General features: G+C 37.4%; 1 protein-coding gene across 5 annotated transcripts in view; it reads left to right on the top strand.

Annotated features, from left to right (window-relative positions):
• Window positions 1-24601, top strand: part of GPHN (gephyrin) — a 546447-nt gene that overhangs the window by 291660 nt on the left and 230186 nt on the right. For all 5 annotated transcript variants that reach the window (XM_088839525.1, XM_055436130.2, XM_055436132.2 and 2 more), the window contains 3 exons: window positions 5782-5848; window positions 11917-12189; window positions 13549-13656. In XM_088839525.1, coding sequence (XP_088695651.1) covers window positions 5782-5848; window positions 11917-12189; window positions 13549-13656 — 448 coding nt within the window. The remainder of the gene's footprint in view (window positions 1-5781; window positions 5849-11916; window positions 12190-13548; window positions 13657-24601) is intronic.

Here is a 24601-nt window from a genome sequence, read left to right as displayed (position 1 = left end):
ATTCTGACCATTGTTAAGGTAATATCTCATTGTAGTTTTGGTTTTTTTTTAAATTCTTTGAGGTGGTTATTTCTTTAAGCTCTTTCCACTTTCTTAAAGTAGGGATTGAGCACTCCAAGCTTCCCTCTTAAAAGGAGGCTTGGGTTTATCTTGGAAAAGATAAACAAGATGGATAAGCCTTTAGCTAGACTCATTAGGAAGTAGAGGATTTAAATAAAATCGTAAATGAAAGAGGAGATGTTTTAACTGTTACTACAAAAATATAAAGAATCATGAGACCACTATGTACAATTAAACACAACAAACTGGACAACCTAGAAGATATGGAGAAATTGCTATCATCCACAAATCAGTCAGCATGACAAGACCACAGATAACATACTCAATGGTGAAAAACTGAAAACTTTCCTCTAAGATCAGGGACAAGACACAGACAGCCACCATTTCCACTTTTATCCAACGTAGTAATGGAAGTCCCAACCAGAGCAATTAGACAAGGAAAAGAAATAAGTCACCCAAATCATAAAGGAATAAATGAAAATTGATATTCTTCTTTAAGGCACATGGACCATTATTAAGAATATACCGTATGTTGAAACAAAAAGCAAGTCTCAATAAATTTAAATATTGAAATCATACTTGGCATATTTTTCACCACTATGCCATGATCAGCTATTGATACAAGAAGAAAACTGGAAAAATCACAAATACATGGAGACTGAACAACATGCTACTGAACAGCTGTGAGTCAATGAAAAAATCAAAAGCAGAAATCAAAAAATACCTGACCACAAATAAAAATGAAAATACAACATATAAAAATCTATGGAATATAGCAAAAGCCATACTTAGAAGGAGATTTATAACAATAAGTTCTCCCTCAAGAAATAAGAAATTTCTCAAATCAAAAGTCTAACCTTATACCTAAAGGAACTGGGTGGGGTTGGGGGAGAAAGTCTAACATCAATATAAGGGAGAAACTAAAAATCAGAGCAGAAATAAATGAAGTAGAGACTAAAAAGGTGATAGAAAAAGTTAATGAAACTAAGAAATAGTTCTTGGAAGAGAAAACGAAATTGGCAAACCTTTAGCTAAACTGACTTATAAAATCATAAACAAGGAGAAATTGCAAATAATATCACAGAAATATAAAGGATTGTAAGAGAAGACTGAACAGTTATAGATCAAAAATTAGGCAACCTATAAGAAATGGATCAATTCTTAGAATCATACATTTTCCCAAGACTGAATCCATGCAAATGAATAAATCACTCACTAGTGGGGAGATGGAAACAGTAATCAAAAACCTCCTAAGAAACAGCATCCAATACAAAACAACTTAATTGGTGAATTCTATCAAACATTTATATTTTAGTTTTTTCGTTTGTTTTTTTTTTTGCCCCGAGGCATGTGGGATCTTAACTCCCTGCCAGGGATCGAACTCTCACCCCCTGCATTGGAAGGGGAAGTCTTAACCACTGGACCACCAGGGAAGTCCCTATCAAACATTTAAAGAACTAGTACCAGGTCTTCTCAAACTCTTCCAAACACTAGAAGAAAGGGAGCACTTCATAACTCTTTTTATGACCCAACATTACTCTAATACCAAAATCAGACAAGGACAACAAAAAGAAAATTACAGGCCAGTATGTCTAATGAACTTAGATGCAAAACATCTAGACAAAACATTAGCAAATGAATTGTTAAAAGGATCATACACCTTGGTGAAATAGGATTTACTCCAGGAATATAAGGATAGTTTAATATCCACAAATCAATCAACATAATACAACACTTTAACAAAAATGAAGGATAAAAATGATGATTATTTTATCAATAGAGCAAGAAAAAAGCATTTGACAAGAGTCAACACCTACTTATCATTAAAGTAAATAAAATGAGCCTGAAGGAGCATACATCAGTATGATAAAGGCCATATATGACAGACCCACAGCTAACATACTCAGTAGTGAAAAACTGAAAGATTTTCCTCTCAGATTGGGACCAAGACAAGGATACCCATTCTTGCCACTCTTACTCAATATGGTGGTGAAATTCTAGCTAGAGCAATTAAGTAAGAAAAAGAAATAAAAGTCCAAATTGGAAAGGAAGAAGTAAAACTGTCAGTATCTGTGGGTGACATGATTTTATATATAGAAAACCCTAAAGATTCCATAGAAAAGCTATTAAAAATAATAAATGAATGAAATAAACTTGCAGGATAAAAATAAACATACAGAAATCTGTTGCCTTTCTCTACACTAAGAATGAACTGGCATAATGAGAAATTAAGAAAACAATTCATTTTACAATTGCAACAAAAAATAAAATACCTAGGAAGATTTTAAACCAAGGAAGTGAAAACTACAAGACATGTTGAAAGAAACTGAATAAGACACAAAGAAATGGAAAGATAGTCCATGTTCATGAGTTGCAAGAATTAGCATTGTTAAAATGTACATATTACCTAAAGCAACCTGTAGATTCAATGGAATCCCCATCAAATACAATGATATTTTTCGTAGAAATAGAACCAAAAAAAAATCCTACCATTTGTAAAAAATAGCAGAAGACCCTTGGATAGCCAAAGCAATCTTGAGAAAAATGATCAAACTGAAGATATTACACTCCCTCATTTCAAATTATACTGCAAATCTGTAACAATCAAAACAGCATAATATTGGAAGAAAAGCCCAGATTCGAGAGCTCAGAAGTAAACCCACAGATGTATGGACAATTAATTTGCAACAAAGGAGCAAAGAACATTAAATGAAGAAAGGAGTATTGGGAAAACCAGATAGCACATGCGAAAGAATGAAACTAGACCCTGTCTTACATGGTACACAGAAATTAATAAAAATTGATTAAAGACTTGAATGTAAGACCTGAAACCGTAAAACTCCAGAAAAAAATCATGGGCAGTACGCTTTTGACATTAGTTTTACCAATATCTTTCTGGATATGTATTCTCAAGCAGAGGAAGCAAAATTAAAAGTAACCACATGGGGACTACATCAAACTAAAAAGCTTTGCACAGCAAAAGAAGCCATCAGCAAAATGAAAATACAGCCTACCAAATGGCAGAAGATACTTACACATCATGTGTCTATAAGTGGTTGATACTCAAAATATAAAGAACAACAACAATTTTTTTTAAAAAATTAAAAAATGGGCAGAGGTTCTGAATAGACACTCTTCCAAAGCAGGCATACAAATAGCCAACAGGCACATCAGAAAATTTTCCACATCACTAATTAGGGAAATGCAACTCAAAACTACAAAGAGAGAACACTTCACACCCATTAGAATGTAACAAGTATTTGAGAGTATGTGCAAAAAAGGGAACCCTCATACACTGTTGATGACAGTGTAATTATGTGCAATCACTGTGGAAAACAGTGTGGAAGTTTCTAAAAACATTAAAAATAGAACTATCATTTGATCCAACAATTCACTTTTTGGATATTTATCCAAAGGAAGCAGAATCACTATCTGGAAAGCATATCTGCATTTCCACCTTTCCTGCAGCATTATTGCCAGGACCTGGAAACAACCTAAGTGTCCATTGATGGATGAATGGATAAAGAAAATGAGGTATATACATTCTATAGGACATTAGTTATTCATAAAAAAATGAAATCTTGCTACTTGTAACAATATGAATGGACCTTGAGTCTATTGTGCTAAGTGAAATAGATCAGACAAAAACAAAGACTGTATGATTTCACTTGTATATATACGCTAGTAATAATCAGACGGGGCTTCCCCTGTAGCTCAGTCGGTAAAGAATCTGCCTGCAGTGCAGGAGACCCGGGTTCGATCCCTGGGTTGGGAAGATCCCCTGGAGAAGGAAATGGCAACCCACTCCAGTATCCTTGCCTGGAAAATCTCATGGACAGAGGAGCCTGGTGGGCTTCAGTCCTGGGGTCGCAAAGAGTCGGGCATGACTGAGCGGCTAACACTAACACTAATAATCAGCTCATAGATACAGAGAGTTGATTGGGCTTCCCTCGTAGCTCGGTAAAGAATCTGCCTGCAATGCAGGAGACCACGGTTCTATCCCTGGATCAGGAAGATCCCCTGGAGAAGGAAATGACAGTCCACTCCAGTATTCTTGCCTGGAGAATCCCATGGACAAAGGAGCCTGGCAGGCTACAGTCCATGGGGTCAGAAGAGTTGGACACGACTTAGCGACTAAACCACCAGATACAGAGAAACAGATTGGTGGTTGCCAGAGGCAGGGGTTGGTGAATGGGTTAAATGAGTGAAAGGAGTCAAAAGGCACAAACTTCTACTTCCTGGGGAATGTAATATGCAGCATGTTGATTATAGTTAATAATATTGTTTGGTTGAAACTTTCTGAGAGTAGATTGTAAAATTTCTCATCACAAGAGAAAAACTGTACAATGTGTGGTCATTCCATAATATATACATATATCAAATCATCATGTTGTACACCTAAAAGTAATATAGAGTTATTTGTCAATTATATCTCAATTAAAAGGAAAGCTGTATGGACAGTTTTAAATAGCCATGAGCACTTTGTATAAGAAAAAACAATAAAATACAAGATAATTTTAGGTTATTTCAAAAAGTTAAATAAGAAACTCAATTAAAAGTTGTAGAAAAACATTCTTATGTGACTTACAATCTGAGTTATAAAATTTTAGAAATAGACTAATTGAATCTAGTCCTTTTGTTTTCAAATAATGGAAATTATATGTTACCAGGTCAGAGTCACATAGCCAATTATTGGAAGAGCATGATTTGAATTCTCATTTGAAATCTAGGCCTTCAACTCTTTATTCCAGCTCTCATACTTTTCAACTGCTTTTGTTTCTTATCTAACCACTTGGTTTTAAAGTGACCTGAAAATTTACAGTGAACTTTGAAGGACTACTTTAAATTGACTCTTGTTTATCAATTTATCAGTTAATAGCTGAGGTCTCTAAATTCTCCCCAGTGCTATTGATCTATGAAGACCTGTCTCACTTTTTTAAAATTTATTTACCTATTTTAATTGAAGGATAATTACTTTACAATATTGTGATAGTTTTTGACATACATCAGTATGAATTGGCTGTAGGTGTATATGTGTCCTCTCCATCCTGAACTCCTCTGCTACCTCCCTCCCCACCTTATCCCTCTAGTTTGACACAGAACCCCAGCTTTGGGTGCCCTGTATCTATACATCAAACTTGCACTGGTTATCTATTTTACGGATGGTAATGTATATGTTTCAATGCTATTCTCTCAAATCATCCCACCCTCTTCTTCTCCCACTGAGTCCAAAAGTCTGTTCTTACTTTAAAACTTACAGACTTCCTGAGAAGCAAGAGTTTGAACATCTCACTCAATGCCAGAGTGCCTTATGTGTTAGACTTTTGAACACAGACATTACTATATTAGTCATTTTTAGTATGCTGTCTCATTGAATTCCTAGAACTGTAAGAGATAAGAAAAAGCTGAAGTTAAAGAAGATAATTTGGCCATTATTTTTTTAAAGTGGCTAATCTATTCTGATTTCATGTTCAGTTCAGTTTTCTAATCCACCACATAACAATGTTATTGTTTTATAACAATGGTTAGCACATTGTTATCAAAACCTCAGCCAGCGAGAGTGCCAAATTTGTATAATACTTGGTAAATATTTAGCTGTAACAGTTTTATTCCTAAAAAACTTGTTCACATATAAAAACAATGATTGGTCTTTGTTGTTGAAAATATTTAAACCAACCATCATGCTAAGTTAGTATTCATCCAGTTTCTTTTTACTTCCAGGCCTGTATGTGGAATCAGAGGGAAAACTCTCATAATTAACTTGCCAGGTAGCAAGAAAGGATCTCAGGTAAGCAATGTTCAGATTTATATGGTTTAGTCTGAGAAATTTTGGCCAGCTGTGAGAGTTAGCCATACAAGAAGTTGGAGCCCTCCACAGGACCTCACTTCTGACACCAGTTGCAGTTCAGTGCCTTCCCAAAACCACCCTCTACGGTCTAGAGTGTTTCAATAATTCACTCGATATTCAGAGAGCTCATTGAAGGTGGTATACTCATAGTTATGGTTTATTATATGGAGAGGATACAGATTAAAATCAACTGGGGAAAGAGGTGCATAAGACAGAATAAAGGAGTACCAAATGGAGAAGAGCTTCTAATACCTTCTCCCGGTGGAGTCATGAGTGCATTACTCTCTGGGCGTCAGTATATAACGACACAAGGTTTATTGCTTAGTAGGGAAGCTCTAAGTCCTTAGCATCCATGGTTTTTATTGAGGTACATCATATATTGCCCGTATGGCTGACCTTTAGTCTCTTGCATTTCCCAGAGGCTAGGCTAATACTTGTAGTCTCCAACACTTACCAGAGCCAAAAATCACATTTCCCAAAGTCTCCATAATAAATCACACTGTTAGACTGCCTGGTAGCAAAAGTTTCCAGACAGAAAAAAGACACTCCTTTCATTTCCCAGTAACTAAGGGCATAGGCCAGATTCTCTTTGGGTAAAGTTAAATTTTCATTATACAAGCTACCCCCTGGCCTCTGGCCAAGGCTTTCTTACAACTAAACAATAATATTTGTCTGGCTGAGCATCTATATTTACTATAGCATTTATATTATAGACACAACAACGGTAGAAGTGTGAATATGCCTAAGATTTGGAGGAGCCAGAGAGAGATAGGACTAAATTCAGAGAAACAAGTAATTCATCCTCTAAAGTCATTATACAAATTTTCATATTTTTATACTCATTTACTAATTTTCCACCTTGATCTTCTGTTACTGTACCCTACAATATATTCTCACAGAACTGTTTACCACAGAAATTAGCTTTCTTACTCAGGCCAGTCATTTCCCATTTGTACTACATATTGAGAAGGCTTTCACTCAAATCCCCAGTACATGTGGCCATCAGTATCAGCAGTATAATCTTACTAACAATGCTTGTATTATATCGTAGTATAGTAGTAAATATAACCTGAAAAACAGGAGTCAAAAGATACTGAAACATTACTGGAGTCCTATACACACATTAGCAGTTAACCTAGTCGTCATCATATCATATGATCAAGATGTATCCCAGAGCAATGCTCAGGTTTACAGACTTGTCAGGTTCCAAAAGCAACCTATGCCTTTTCCCTTTCTAGCATCTGCTACAGCTGAGCCAAGAAACAATATCATCTCTTGTTTTAAGCTGCTTTTGAGGCACCAAAGTAATACTGGATTTCCTTGCTGCATAACCCCTTTAAACTCATTCCTTTACCTTCAACTACCATTTCTCCTTCTCTCCATTTATATTCAAGCATTTCCTTTGAACACCTTGAATGAGACACTTGATTTGGCCACTGGGCTGGTCCAGATGGCCATCAGTAATACTAGTTCAACAAGTACTTCCCTCTTATATAAATCCATTCCATTTATATAAGATAAGGTTACATAGGTACAGAGTTAGTGGGCAGTCTGAAACACCAGGCAATAGGATTACATTTACTCTTAAGCCCAATTTGGCCAGATGGAGTAAGACATAGTCTGCACCATCAGACCCTTAGGAATTCTGACATAAAAGTTTAAAAATATAGTTACAGTTTCAGCCTAAGAATCATCCCTGCCTCTGGCACCCACGGTTACAACCCTGGTCCTCACACTGCTGTATCACATAGGAAAGAGTAACTTTCAGGTGATGTGGGGAAAAAAGAAAAAGGATAATTGTAAAAAGACAAGTGTAGTTGTACAAACATCCTTTTCCATCTCCTCTTACCAGAAAAGCAGACAAATCTGTCTGGAGAGAACACTTACTTAACCTCCCTAATGTTGAGTATGATCATACACTAATGAAGGCTTCATGCATTTATCTCCTCCCATTTTAGACAACAAGTGTTTCAATTTCCCATTTCAGCTTTCTATCATATTATTGCTCTGAAGATGAAAGTGTGTTCCTTGGTCTAAAGATGTGTGCCTCCACGGTCACTGACACAATATCTTCTGTTCTGGTCTTTTTATAGTCCATTGAGCATGTGTATCTACTCTGGAATAAACAAACTCATCCAGAGTAAATGTCTACCTCGTAGACCTCATTTGTAGCCTTGTACCCATTTGTAGTTAGTTGAACTAACAACATCAGCCCAACTTACCAGTATACGTAGGACTTTTCCCTTGGGGAATTTCCTGCATAGCCCTCTGCCATTTCTGTCTCTCTTTTTAGCAGACAAAACAGTTCTTATTGGCATTGGTGCCTCATCGTGTAAGAGGATTATATCTAGATTCAGCCCGTTTCTGCCTTCTATAGGCCCCTAGTGTCCACTCTTCTTATGGGCCCAGGTGGCCATGTCAAGCAAGTATACCAGGATATCTGCTCTCTAGTACAAGCCAACTTCCAGTTCTGAGAGGGAGTTCTTCCGATGGGCATTAACAGTCTACTTTAATATACCCATTACATTCCCAGAATGATTTCCATAGAGCCACACCCCATACAGGTATCCTTTTAATAGACCAGTTTTCCATTGCCCATCTGCCTGACCATATGACTAGGCCATTTGAACACTTCCCATGAGTCAGTAAAAACCGAAACATAGGGACAAGCAAGCAGTTCAGCCCATGGAGCTGATTTGTTTTTACCTTCTTCAATCAGAGTGGCGGCCTTCCAAACAGGATGCTGTCCCTTCACCTTGGAATTGCCATCCATAAACCAAGCAGCTCTTTGTTGATCAATAGAAAGCTGTTTATAGGGCACCGCCCAAGTGGCCCAAGTGGCCATAGGATCCAGCAGCTCCTCAGGTGGTTCCGAAGTCAGCCCTAGGTGAAAAGAGGCTGCCTGCTCGTGAGTACTCCTTGCATTCTCCTGGTAGCATGATCTATATGCAACATTTCCATTTTATTATGGAACTCTCCTGGGCATTGCCTTCCTTCCTCATTAGAACTTTTCTCTGAAATTACCAAGACATAGATATTTCAGAGTTATTGTCCTTTAGTCATAAGGACAGTCTCAGTTAAAGTCCAATAGCAAGTAGTAATTGTCTCTCAAATGGAAATTTTTTGGTCCAAAATTCCAGCCGTTGTTGAGTGGCACTCACAGGTTTTTGCTATAAACCCTGGTCTGCATGCCACACAAGGCTTTTGTACAGCAAATTAATAATCTGTGTGGTCCCATTTAGCATGTCCAAGTAGAAGACTGGATTTACATACCTCCTGTTTTACAATGTGAGATAGGGGATGAATTCTCCAGACACAACATGCATCCTCATAATACATTCAGGTAGAAATTCACCATTCACATAAAGTTCTCTGTCCAAACATTCTAATTCTTATCTAAATGTTTACCTTAATCCCATCAACTACTGCATTCCCATAGCCTCCCATTCTACCTATACTCCTCCCACTTCCCATTAGGATTTCAGGTTTTAGAATCACAGTATATAGAGCCCCCCTATGTCAAGCAGTCCCAGAAAAGTCTCTTATCTGTCTCCAAATGAGGTTAGCCATTTGTGTGCATGTGGCCTTGGAATTCTAAAGCCTGGGTTGAGCCAAGGAATCCAGACCCTTTTGTCATACCTCATGTTGATTAGATTATGGGGCCATCACTTAAGGTGATTCAAGGTAAGGTTTCTTTGCCTTCTAATCTTTCTAAATTCCACCAAACAAATGTAAATAGAAATTTGCTTAGGATCCCTTAATGTCAGGAGATCAGCAGATCTCCCATCTGTCCACTCAACACAACAGTGCTTCTTTAAGACATCTGATTTGCCCCCATCAATACTCACTTCATTCATACATTTCTTAATAACCATGTAAATGTTTCCACCCTGCTAGGACAAGTCCCTTGACTCTCTTGTTTCTCTTTCCCCATTTTCTTATGAATCAGTCCAACTTTATTTACTCTTATTGCTTCAACATAAATTTTTCCATGGGAAGCAGCTCTGAGGCTAGCAGCTACGTGTCAGACCATCCAGAAGCCAAGCTTGACCCAGCCTCAGGATCTACCCCAACATTCTCCATTACTTTTGTTTTAGCTAGTACAGATACCGTTTATTGTTTGTATATTGATGTGACTCCTTAGGAGTTAGATCTTCCATTTCCAAATTTAACTGCTAATTTTGTTTCCAGTAACTAATTGCAGTACAGCTGCAATTCCATTCTTTGGGTGACCCTGTATTCTTTGAGACTGTAAGGATTCGTTATCCCCCACATTCTCTTCCTTCCTCTTCCTGGGTCGCAAGTTTCAGTGAGTCAGGCTGTTTCTGTCAAATCTCACTTCTTAATACTAACTGTAAGGAGTTTTGATCAGCTGCAGAAGTTAGCTGGCTAACTTCTTGTGGAGCACTCCACAAGACTAACCTCACTTCTGTCATCAATTGCAATTGAGAGGATTTCTGAAATCACCCTCACTTTAATAATTCACTAGAAGGACTCACAGAACTCACTGAAAGCTGTCATACTCATGAGTATGTTGCATCACAGGGAAAGAATACAAGATGATATCAGCCAAAGAAAAGAGTACATATGGCAGAATCTAAGTAACAGGGAACTTGTCATTCTCTTAAATGGAGTATTAGATAGCATCACCTCCTGTTAACATAAGACAATTGTTGTTGCTGTTTAAGTCACGTTAAGTCATGTCCGATTCTTTGCAACCACATGGACTGTAGCCCACCAGGCTCCTCTATCCCTGTAGTTTCCCAGGCAAGAATACTGGAATGGGTTGTCATTTCCTCCTCCAGGAGGTCTTTCCAACCCAAGGATCAAACCTGTTTCTCCTGCACTGCAGGCGGATTCTTTACTGCTGGGGAAGCCCAATATAAGACAACACACAGAGAACATTGCTAACTATGCACACTCTCCTTTACCTATGCTAAGTCTCCTTTACCTTTGGTGTTCAGAGTTTTTATTGGAACTTGATCACGTATTGCCCATGTGGTTGACCTTTAGTCAGCCATTCCCAGTTCTTCCCAGAGGTAAAACTGATACCTTGTTTCCCAAAGCCCTCATAGTAAATCACTTTGTTAGACTGTTCAGTGGCTAAAGTCCCCAGGCAGAGACACTCTTATCAGGCATGATATATTAAGGAACTAGAGATCACCTCCCAAAAGCAGAGAATAAAGGCCAGACCTCTCTTTGATTAGAGTTAAATTCCTTACTATACAATTTTTTCCAGGAGGGTAAAAGGTTAGTTACCTTCCAGGTATTCCAGTAACCGATATTTCTTTACATATTAGATTGTAAGGTAAGTTACTTCACATGTGAAAGAGAAAGACTTCTGCTCAAATATATTCCCCAGATATATCTGGACTTACTTTCCGATTTTAAAGTTCTCACCTGTTTTCTTTTGGTGATACATTATAGGTGATAATGGACATATTTTGTGCATTAGCTGCCTGTTCTCCTTACTTACTAGCACCCTACAATAAATGCTGTACTTTCCTTCACCCCCTTCCAAAAAAAAAGAGAGAGAGACTGTTTTTACTTTTATGGTGCACAAACTTATATCTACTTTTACATATTGTACAATTTTGTCTATCTGTACTTTACAATTGTAATTAGAACCTAAGTTCTCTGAATAAAATAGTTCAGTATTCAGTCGGTTTGATAGTTCTAGTATTCTTCTTTTACCAGAAAGGTAAAAACTGTTACCTGCTCTCTCATAACGTATCTTTAAATCCAAAAGTTGTATAGAAGTTTTAATTTAAAAAAAATTTGCGGGTGTTTATATAGTGGAGTTCTTCAGCTTATGGAGAGTACTGTAATACATACCAGCTTACTTCATATTTCACATTGCAAACAATACATTAAATATGATTCATTCTTAAGATAGATGTAGAGAAAATCACAAGTAAACCCAAAATCACAAATAAATTTGATTGCTCCAATTCTGCATGCCTATAAAAATACTTTATCTTCGTTTTTTTCCTTCCTCTTGCATACAGGAATGCTTTCAGTTCATACTACCAGCCCTACCTCATGCCATTGACCTTTTACGTGATGCCATTGTAAAAGTAAAGGAAGTTCATGATGAACTTGAAGATTTACCTTCCCCGCCACCACCTCTTTCCCCTCCTCCCACAACTAGCCCCCATAAACAGACAGAAGACAAAGGGGTTCAATGTGAGGAAGAGGAAGAAGAGAAGAAAGATAGTGGTGTTGCTTCAACAGAAGATAGTTCTTCATCACATATAACTGCAGCAGCCATTGCGGCCAAGGTAAGCCTGTTGAGAGAGATCCAGAGATCTAAAGGACCCACAGGTAAATGTATTGATTTCATCTCTCTTTCCATCCCATTCTTCCATAAGTTAAATACAACTTTGTGGCATCCTTTAAAAAGAACTAGGATATTCCTGACACTCTATAGCTGTATTCCCTCCATTATGTTGAGTTCTTGAAACATTTAAGTTTTGTTTTGAGTTCTGAGGCATTAAAGATTCTGCTGTTACCTATTGAAGTAATAGCTCTCATGATAAACTATTACATTTAAGAACTCTGTGAAGATGTCAGTTTTGTGATCATATTAAATATATAATGTTTATGTATTCAGAACATCAAATATTCACAAATTCTTAAAGGAGCATCAAAAGAGAGTAAGAGACCTAAGATGGTTCAAGGAATTAGTTGAAAAAGATTAATTTTTTTTTTTTTAAAGACAAGACTTTTCATCAATTAACTACCATTTATTTAACTGTTGGACACAATTTACACCAGTCATGTGGAGAATAAATCGATGTAAGATATTTTTATTTTTAATTTAATAAAGCAATAAATATTATTAAAGCAGTATCAAAATATTGCAAGTTTTCCCCGAGCAATTCTGGAAGTAAATAGTACCGTACAATACTTAGTAAATAGTACCATACATTACTTCTGTAAATTTCATCATTATCTCAGAGTCACAGAACATGATTTACATTATTAACCATATGTCTTATAACCCACCTTGTATACTTTAAAATCTTCAGACAGTAGCATATCCCTTCTGGAAGTAATGCTTGTTCATTGAGCGAGAATGTAAAGATCTAATTGTTTATGAAGTAATTCCTAAAGTTTTATGGCTCATCCAGAAATTTTAGCTATGAGCTTAGCATGAGAAGATTTTTTGACAACATATATATTGGAGCGAATCATAGAGATCCTTTTGAAGTGTCCATTCAGACAATAACTAGATGGTTCCTTCACTGAAAACTGGATCATTCCATCTCCAGATCCATTCAGTGATCCATTAAGTCCTTACTTAGGGTAGTAAGTATTTAAGTTATGTGTGAGGTTTGTTTTATTTCATTTTGTTTTGTTTTTATGGAACTGATTGATGAAATAGGTACATTATTAAATCATCTTATGTTCTCTTTCTTTTACTCTTAATTAAAAGAGTTAAAAGTACCATCAGTTTCAACCTTAAAAAAATCGTATACCATCTGAATTCTAAGCTGATTTTGTCATTATACATTTGCGAATTTTGGGCATTTCAGTGTTCCATTTGTTTTCAACTTTTTTCCTTTCCAGTCATTTTGCTTGTATAGTTTCATGTTTTCCTGTCATTGTATTCATCATTGTTATGTGTTGTGCATTAGAAGCATCCATTCTACACCAGTCCTGCTGTTATCATGGCACACGGTGAGCAGCCCATCCCTGGTCTCATCAGTTATTCCCATGATGCAACAGGCAGTGCAGAGGAACCGGTAAGACAAGAGGCTTTTGCATTAATTTTTTTGCAAGCATACAGCCTACCTCCTGTCCTTGGAGGTAGGCTGTAACTTATTAGAGAAGATGTGTTTTATTCTGAAGGACCTTCACTAGTGCTTTTTTGTTGAAAATATAAGTGCCACGAGTATCTTCCATCAAGGAATTTAATAGTTTCTCCTGTACCTGAAGTACTCTAACATCATTAAGATTTTATAGTATGTGGCAATGAACTTTCATCACATGATTTCCAAGAAATTCATGACTCAGAAGTCTTTTTCTTTAGTAATTTCATCACATACTTTTAAATATATTGCCTGCCTTAATTAAGATAATCCAGTAAGAAGATCACATTGTTTTAAAAATCTAAACAGATTGGTCAAAATAATATTTAATTTATATCAATCTTGCTTTTTTTTCTTATGATTTTGCATCTTTCTTTTCTGTAACTATGTTTGCATTACAACCATTTAGAGAGTTGAGGCTTTGTACAAAGTGTGATATTACTAATCTTCAGATAGAAACTTTTAAGGATATGTATCATGTCTTTTCCGCTTTCCTGGTGGCTCAGACAGTAAAGATTCCGCCTGCAATGCAAGAGATCTCTGGGTCGGAAAGATCCCCTGGAGAAGGGAATGGCTACCCACTCCAGTATTCTTGCCTGAAGAATTCCGTGGACAGAGGAACCTGGAAGGCTACAGTCCATGGGGTCACAAAGAGTCAGACTAAAACTTTCACTTTTTTTCCATCACTTCTATCAGTCATTAGCTGTGAATGGTACTTTGTGAAAAGTGTCAGGCTAGAAAAGATTAAACTGGTAAGTATAACCAAATAAGCAGTGATAATTTAGACCATGGCTGCAAAAAAAAAACCTCAATCCCTGATATGAACATAAAATAAGAAAAGTAATAAAATATAATTAGTTTATAATCCTTAGAAGAAAAATAACCAGAATTTCAGGGGGATGCAAGGAGGAAAAGTAGTATTGGTTATCTTTTGGTAGATAAGCAACCAAATGGTGACTTTAACCCTCTATTCAACAAGCCACATCTGGTTAGGAACAAGCTTAGCCAAGTCAAAGGCCAAGTAGAAAAAGGAAATATTGGTTAATAAAATAATTAAGAATTTCAGTCAACAGCTGAATTCTCCATCTATAGCTTTACTATAAATTACAAACATTCCAAAATATACCAAACTGTCTTTTGTGTTCTCATATTATAAAGCAACCATAGCAACTATAATAATTATCCTGGTTTTCAAACTGAAATATTTGGAAGTTTTCTATTCATAACCAAGCTTTCAAGTTGTCATATTCTGAGTGTTATGTTATTACACAAAAAATATTTGAATAACCAAAAAGATTTGAATAACTCTTCAGTAGTTAGTTCCTAGTGATCTGAATACTTGCTATTGCCAAACTGACAAGTTGCTTTTTCAGGAAAGGAAGAAGCTTGAGGGATGCCCCTTGTAGTGGTTATTTGTTAGTTGCCTCTCCAGCAGCCATTTGCAGTTCCCTCTTCCTAACACTTTACCACATTCCCTAGTCATGTGATTTGGGTGAGATTGACTAACCCTCCAGCATATGTATTTCACGTAACCACAGTTTTAGTTCAAGAAACACATAATTCAGGTCAATAAGAGCATCTGTTAGGTTTTATTTGCACTGCTAGGAACATAGAAATGGCAACCCACTCCAGTACTCTTTCCTGGAAAATCCCAGGGGAGCCTGGGAGGCTGCAGTCCATGGGGTCACGAAGAGTTGGACACGACTGAGTGACTTCACTTTCACTTTTCACTTTCATGCATTGGAGAAGGAAATGGCAACCCACTCCAGTGTTCTTGCCTGGAGAATCCCAGGGACAGAGGAGCCTGGTGGGCTGCTGTCTATGGGGTCTCACAGAGTCGGACACGACTAAAGCAACTTAACAGCAGCAGCAGGAATGTAGACTCTCTGTTTTCTATTGAATATGAATGAGGACATATATAACTTTAAAAGAATTGCTATCTTGAACCATGAAAGTAATGCCTTCCAATAATGGAGCCAACTGTAAAGAAGCAATCCTAAGAAATGGAAGAGAAAGAGAGATCCTGAGTCCTGGTCACGTTGTTTGACCATTTACTCAATCCCTTATTGACTTCTCAGTTACCTGAGCCAATAGAGTACTTTAAAAACACTAGTTAGAGATAGAGATGGGTCAACTGTGGTATGCAACCAAAAAGCATGTTCAGTTCAGTTCAGTCACTCAGTCGTGTCTGACTCTTTGTGATCCCATGAATCACAGCACACCAGGCCTCCCTGTCCATCACCAATCCCGGAGTTCAGTCAAACCCACGTCCATCGAGTCGGTGATGCCATCCAGCCATCTCATTCTCTGTCGTCCCCGTCTCCTCCTGCCCCCAATCCCTCCGAGCATGAGTCTTTTCCAGTGAGTCAACTCTTCGCATGAGGTGGCCAAAGTATTGGAGTTTCAGCTTTAGTATCAGTCCTTCCAATGAACACCCAGGATTGATCTCCTTTAGAATGGACTGATTGGATCTCCTTGCAGTCCAAGGGACTCTCAAGAGTCTTCTCCAGCACCACAGTTCAAAAGCAAAAAAGCATGTTAGCATATCTCAATATGTAGTGTCTGACCAAAGAGGTGAAAATTTTTCCATATAATAATTGAAAAATATAAAATAGAAATACCTGAAGTTTCATATTTGAGTAAGAAACCTCATTCAAGGGAATAGAGAGTAGGAGAGTGTGAGGTATCTTGTCCCATCACTTCATGGCAAATAGATGGGGGAAAAGTGGAAACAGTGACATTATATTTTCTTGAACTCCAGAATCACTGCAGGTGGTGTCTGTGGCCATGCAGTTAAAAGCTGTTTGTTCCTTGGAAGGAAAGCCATGACAAACCTAGACAGTATATTTTTAACAAAAAGCAAAAACATCACTTTACTGACAAAGGTTTGTATAGTCAAAGTTATGGTTTTTCTAGTAGTCCTGTATGGATGTGAGGGTTGGACCATAAAGAAGGCTAAATGCTGAAGAATTGATGCTTTTGAACTATGGTGCTGAAGAAGACTTTTAGAATCCCTTGGACTATTTGGAGATCAAACCAGTCAATCTTAAAGGGAATCAACCCTGAATATTCATTGGAAGAACTGATGCTGAAGCTGAAGACACAATACTTTGGCTACCTGATACAAAGAGCTGCCTCATTGGAAAAGACCCTGATGCTAGGAAAGATTGAGGGCAGGAGGAGAAGGGGACGACAGAGGATAAGATGGTTGGATGGCATCATCAACACTTTGGACATAAGTTTGAACAAACTCTGGGAGATAGTGAAGGACAGGGAAGCCTGGTGTGCTGCAATCCACAGGGTCACAAAGAGTCAGACATGACTCAGTGAACAACAACACACAGGAGGAAACAGGGATAAATAAATCTTGCCCCTCTGATTACTAAATAAGTGTAAAGGTCTTTTCAAGGAGACTGGATCCAAATGTGAAAAAAATTACAGCTATACTTTGTATGCTTGCACATCTCCAAACATAGTGAGAGGCATTTAAGACAAAGAGGCAAGATAGCCATGGAGATACATAATAAGAAATCTTATCCCACTGACAGAAATTAAATCTTCTGGAGAAGTCCCACATAATAATGGTAGTCCCCAAGATCCACTGATTACAAGAAAATCTGCTGCCTGCTATGAGAAGAAAAAGAGTTGCTGATTTCCCTTTGGGAAATAATGGACTTCCCTGATGGCTCAGACGATAAAAAATCTGTTTACAACATGGGAAAACTGGGTTTCTGTCGCAGGGTTGGGAAGATCCCCTGGAGGAGGGTATGACAACCTACTCCAGTAGTCTTGCCTGGAGAATCTCCATAGAGGTGCCTGGTGGGCTACATTCCATGGGGTCACAAAGAGTCCGGCACAACTGAGCGACTAAGCACACTACACAGCATAGAGAAAACTATGTTCGATTGATAGGACTAATCAGGAAGAGTCTATCTTCCCAGAGCATGTATTTGTAACTTAAGAGAGAAAATGCTGAGTTAGCAACCTACCAATATTATTGATTTACCTGGAGATAAATCACACCATTACAAAAGACCAGAGACACTCACAAAGTTTTGGTCAGAAAATTGAAAAATATACATATTGTGTGTGTGTTTGTGTATATATATATATTTTTTTTTTCTTTTACATATGTAATGTGCTTAATGGAGAAGGCAATGGCACCCCACTCCAGTACTCTTGCCTGGAAAATCCCATGGATGGAGGAGCCTAGTCGACTGCAGTCCATGGGGTCGCCAGGAGTCGGACAGGACTGAGCAACCTCACTTTCACTTTTCACTTTCATGCATTGGAGAAGGAAATGGCAATCCACTCCAGTGTTCTTGCCTGGAGGATGCCAGGAACGGGGAAGCCTGGTGGGCTGCCGTCTATGGGGTCGCACAGAGGCAGAAACTAAATATTAAAAAATTTAAGATCATGGCACCTGGCCCCATTACTTCATGGCAAATAGAAGGGGAAAAGGTAAAGTAGTGACAGATTTCCTCTTCTTGGGCTCTGAAATCACTGTGGATAGTGACTACAGCCATGAAATCAGAAGACGATTGCTTTGTGTCAGGAAAGCTATGACAAATCTAGACAGTATGTTGAAAAGCACAGACATTACTCTGCCGACAAAGGTTCGTTTAGTCAAAGCTATGGTCTTCCCACTGGTCACATATGATTGTGTGATCTGGACCGTAAAGAAGGCAGAACACCAAAGAATTGATGCCTTTGAACTGTTGTGCTGGAGAAGACTCCTGAAAGTCCACCAGACAGCGGGGAGATCAAGCCAGTCAATCTTAAGGGAAATCAACCTGAATATTCACTGGAAGGACTGATGCTGAAGCTGAAGCCCCAGTATTTTGGTAATCTGATACAAATAGCCGACTCATTAGAAAAGGCCCTGATGCTGGGAAAGTTGAGGGCAGAAAGAGAAGAGGGCATCAGAGGATGAGATGGCTAGATGGCATCACCGATGCAATGGACATGAACTTGGGCAAACTTTGGGAGATGGTGAGGGACAGGGAGGCCTGGCGTGCTGCAGTCCATGGGGTTGCAAAGTGTCTGACACGACTAGGCAACTGAACAACTATATATATATTATATATGTAATATATGTTATATATATTTATATAATTATATACACACATAATTTTATTGTTTCCTCCTATCTGTGATGATTTTAGTATATTTAAATAATATTAAATATTATTTATAATATATTTTGGTATATTAAAATAATAGTCACTCTTCTAAACATTTTATATATACCAACACTTTACATACATTATCATTTTACTTATCAGAAAATTGAAGCACTAATTGGTAAAGGACATATAACCAGCTAGAGATCTAACTGGTATTCAAGTCCAGGCAGTCTGGCTCTTGAATCGTCACTCTTGACCTCTCTGATGTAACACCCCTCAGTGCAAGAGAGAGAGAGAAAAATAATGATGTTCTGGGAAATGACTAGCTAGTACAAATTTTTTTGAAGAATGAAAACTAGGATATTTGGACCTTCGTTTGAAATACTTGAATGATAAAATTCATTGCACAACCTAAGCACTGTGAGTAGTAGGATATATTTACTCTGAAAGGTTGCTGATTCATGCTTTAAGCCATGAGCACAATTGGAGTCAGAAATGTATTTAGACAAATACATGAAATCAGATGCTTTGGAGAACATAGTACAATACATGTTAAAGGAGAGTATTTTTAAAGGTTTAATATAATGTTCATAGAAATATAAAATGTGTCAAATATTTAATTAATGAGAGAGCAGTAAGCTGTTAAACACGTTCAAACACGTTAAACACATTCAAAGTAAAAAAAAGGACACATACATATGTCATCAGTCACAAAGACTGGAGTGAATTTATAAATAGATACAAAACTTGGTCAGTATACACAGGATAATAATCAAATATTCCTTCTGGGACAAAATGTATTCGCACTGCTATAGACAATGCATTAGTATTAGTATTAGTTTTAGTATTAGTATTAGTTTAGTTAGTATTAGTATTAGTTTTCTAATACTAATTAGAAAACTAATTAGTATTAGTTTGCATTAGTATTAGTTTTCTGTAACTTGCAAAGTTGTAAAATAGTGAAAGTAAAAAGTACAGATAACCCAGAAGAGTATACAAAGCAGGACATTTTAATAGTCTTTCTTGCCCATTTTCCGGACAGCTCTCTACACCCCCGATCATAATAACCTCAAAGATGATTTTTGAAGCAAAAAAATGGCTGGTCTCATTCATTAGTTTGGGCTTGATTGATTATTTAGCTGCAGCAAGATATTAAGATAACCAGATAGCCTCTCTGAGTTTGTTTTGCAGTTACTGCAGCTGCAAAATTAGCTTTTATCTGGAAATTTTCAGAGAGAATCTCAGATTCTACTTTTTAAAGTTTCTATTTTTGCCATCCCAAGTTTAGGTAACAGAGCCCTAGACAATCCCTTCACTCTGTTTTACCTGCAGGTACCTGTTATGGGATGAATTCCTCTCTTTTCCAGGTCACCAAAATTTCATTACCACTTATAAGTGACCTTCCTTACCACATGCAAAGCTGAGACCCTCTACTCCAGGTATCAGGTCATTTTTCCTAAGAGGGCTTTGTAGTTATTAGCTTTGTGAGTATAGCCAATCTTTGTTCTTCAGAAGTGGTAGTCATTCATATCTGATTAAATGGACACCATTCTCAAACATGATACAGATATGTCCTTAGTTCAGCCATCAGATTCTTCAGTTATATTCTGTTAGGAAGACATTCTTCATAAATCTATGAAAATCACTATATTGTCAAGAAAAGTTAGCATACCTAGTAAGAGTTTCTGATTTCTGAGGGAATCAGTTAAATACTTTTAGTGTTAAGAAGTCAGAATCTACGAAATTGTGTGAGTTATACATAGATTGAGAAGAAAGAAAAAGAATTTCCTCACATATGCAGAAAAGAAATATCAGTAATAGTCCAAACAAATAGCCAGAAAAAAATTACTTGGTTTACTTCAGTTCAGTTCAGTCACTCAGTCATGTCCGACTCTGCGACCCCATGAATCACAGCACGCCAGGCCTCCCTGTAGATCACCAACTCCCAGAGTTCATTCAGACTCACATCCATCGAGTCCGTGATCCCATCCAGCCATCTCATTCTCTGTCGTCCCCTTCTCCTCCTGCTCCAAATCCCTCCCAGCATCAGAGTCTTTTCCAGTGAATCAACTCTTCGCATGAGGTGGCCAAAGTATTGGAGTTTGAGCTTTAGCGTCAGTCCTTCCAATGAACACCCAGGACTGATCTCCTTTAGGATGGACTGGTTGGATCTCCTTGCAGACCAAGGGACTCTCAAGAGTATTCTCCAACACCACAGTTCAAAAGCATCAATTTGGTGATCAGCTTTCTTCACAGTCCAACTCTCACATCCATACATGACCACAGGAAAAACCATAGCCTTGACTAGACAGACCTTTGTTGGCAAAGTAATGTCTCTGCTTTTTAATATGCTATCTAGGTTGGTCATGACTTAGGAAACTGCAATTCAAAACCTCGATGAGAGACCACTTTATATCATATCCATTTAGGTGTTTTATTAACCACCACCACCACCACCCTTCTCCTGCAAATAACCCGGAAAATAAGTAGAGGCAAATAAGACAGAGAATCTGAAGAAATTGGAACCCTTATGCATTTTTATTTTTTTTTTTTCTGGAGGGAGTATAAAATGGTGCCACCACAGTGAATAACACTTTGTGGTTCTAAAAGGTAAACATGTGATGCAGCAATTCTACCACTCTTTATATACCCAAAAGAATTGAAAGCAAGGACTCCTGTTTATAACTGCTTTATTCATAATGGCCAAAAAATGGAAATAGCCCAAATATCTGTTGGCAAATGAATGAAAAAACAAAATGTATACATATAATAGAAATATTATTCAACCATAGAAGAAATGAAGCTCTGATATATCATACAGCATGGATGAAACTTGAAAACATTATGCTGAATTTAGTAAGCCAGAAATAAAAGGGAGAGTATTACATGAGTTCACTTACTTGAGGTACTCAGAATAGTCAAATTCATAGAGACAGAAAATAAGATAGATGGAAACAGGGAGTGGGGAGTTACTGTTTAAAAGTTAGGAAATTTCTTTTGGGGATGATGAAAGTGGTGGATAGTGGTGATGTTTGCATTACATTGTGTATTTGTTTAATGCCATTTCATTGTACACTGATTAAAGTGGTAAATTTTGTTACATATATTTCACCACAATAAAAATTTTTATTATTAGTAATTGATGTCTCCTAATTCTTATTTTAAAATTATCGATTTCTAATGATTATCCGTTAATTAATTTAATATCCAAAGTTTAAGTTACTTAAAGATTGTGGAAATTATATTCAAGCTGACATGTAATTTAGGAGTAATTTAAGCTTGTTCAGTCAGTAAACCTCTATGTGATTAGGGAAAGCAGCCTTTGCAAAAAAATATATATACTTATATTTAACATACAAAAAATTTTAAGACAGCCTTTAAACTGCAATTATTTAAGTTTATCATATTTGCAAAAGATTTACCCTAATTATATGAACTTGGATTTTTAAAATACTTACGAATTACTTTCTAGTAGATTTTTTTAAGTCTAGCATATTTGAAGTATTAAAAATTCAATTTCTTTATTTTGGGAAATACTAAGGATAATTCCCTTTCATGGTTCACAGCCTTATCATGGTGAAGGATCTTGCATAATTCAGTGAAGCTATGTGCCATGCTGTGCAGGGCCACCCAAGACAGATAGGTCATAGTGACGAGTTCTGACAAAATGTGGTCCACTGGAGAAGGGAAATGGCAACCCACTCCAGTATTCTTGCCACGAGAACCCCATGAGCTATATGAAAAGGCAAAAAGATCTGACACCGGAAGGTGAGCCCCCCAGGTTGAAAGGTGTCCAGTATACTACTGGGGAAGAGTGGAAGCAACTACTGATAGCTCCAGAAAGAATGAAGCAGCTGGGCCAAAGTAGAAATAACTGTCAGTTGTGGATGTGTCTAGTGGTGAAAGTAAAGTCTGATGCCATAAAGAACAATATTGCATAGGAACCTGGAATGTAAGGTCCATTAAGGTAAATTGGACATGGCAGTACATTGTACTTTCCTAGTGAAAAAGGATCACTTGGAGAAAAGCTTTTTACGTTACTCTCAGTTTTTTTTACAACTTAGATTTGTAAAATATCTAAAGGACTGAAGAGTATAGATAGTTCAAAATGGTCTACTACACAAGACACCTAATATTTTTGCCCACTTCAGAGTCTTTCACAATTTTTTCTGGCGTATGAAAGGAATTCAGTAATGCATGGATGTTTACAGAATTGAATAAATTTCTGTTCAAGATGTCCATGGGCTTAGTGTGCTTTTTTATACCTATTTATTTGTTTCTATTCATATGGATGCCACATAGTGGGATTTTTTTAGAAGATTATGTGATCTTTAGTAATAAATGTTTGAGTTTCTCAAAATTTGAGTTGAAAAAAAACAAAAAGTTTTTTATTTCTACTATAGATGTCAATGGGGCTTCCATGGTGGCTCAGAGGTTAAAGCGTCTGCCCGCAATGTGAGAGACCTGGGTTCGATCCCTGGGTCGGGAAGATCCCCTGGAGAAGGAAATGGCAACCCACTCCAGTATTCTTGCCTGGAGAATTCCATGGAGGGAGGAGCCTGGTAGGCTACAGTCCATGGGGTCGCAAAGAGTCGGACACGACTGAGTGACTTCACTTCACTTTTTCACTTTATAGATGTCAATATAGGGATTGATTTATTAGGATGTCAATTGTTTTTTTCCTAACATTGACCATTGAGTAATATTGTGGACTGATTGTGTATATATTTGCTATAAACTTGTAGTAATCATTACTCGGGTAAAAAATGTATGTTCATATAGTTTTTCAAAAAGATTGCTATTATCAATAAGGTAAGTAGGAAGTTATATTAAAATAAAGTTCATAGACTTTTTCAAACCTGGGAAATATTATGCACTGTGTTTTAACAGCTAGAGCCTTGGCATTAGTTTCTGTTCGGCTAGATTCTACATGATCTGTTTCTTGGTCCTTCTGTTACCATCTCTCTCCCTCTCCCCATTGCTCACTAAGTTTACATCCAGCTTTTTCTTGGCTCTGGGAACATGCTATTACCACTACCGAGAAGCTCTTAACTCCACTCTTTGCCTGGCTAACTTCTGTTTATCCTTTCTGTTCCAGTTTCCGTGTCTCATTAATCACAGAAAGACTTCGCTAGTCTGCCTCCTCCGATCTAAACTTTTTTTGTTATTCTCTCTCATAGCACCTTGTTATTTTCATTTATAACACTTACCACAATTTACAACTGTATATTATTCGTGTGTTTGATTTCTATGGGACTTCCCTAATGACTCAGATAATAAAGAATCCACCTGCAATGCAGGAAACCTGGGTTCAGTCCCTGGGTTGGGAAGATCCACTGGAAAAGGAAATAGCAACACATTCCAGTATTCTTGATTGGAGAAGCCCATGGACAGAAGTGTCTGGCAGCTGCAGTCCGTGGGATCACAAAGAGTTGAACATGACTGAGAGATTCACACTTTCACTTTGGTTTCTGTGTATGTTATCTATAACATCCATGAGACGAGGATCACATCTCTTAGTTTATATGATTAATCCTGGAGGAAATCAGTCCTGAATATTCATTGAAAGGACTGATACTGAAGCTGAAACGCCAGTACTTTGGCCACCTGATGCGAAGAACTGACTCATTTGAAAAGACCCTGATGCTAGGAATGATTGAAGGCAGGAGGAGAAGGGGACGACAGAGGATGAGATGGTTGGGTGGCATCACTGACTCAATGAACATGAGTTTTAATAAGCTCCAGGAGTTGGT

This window comes from Moschus berezovskii, chromosome 9 (genome assembly GCF_049115385.1).
Source record: "Moschus berezovskii isolate FMDL1 chromosome 9, NW_MosBer_1.0, whole genome shotgun sequence".
In the NCBI taxonomy this organism is placed as follows: Eukaryota; Metazoa; Chordata; class Mammalia; order Artiodactyla; family Moschidae; genus Moschus; species Moschus berezovskii.
Note: the sequence above shows the minus strand (reverse complement) of the source record. Positions and strands in the feature narration are given on the sequence as shown.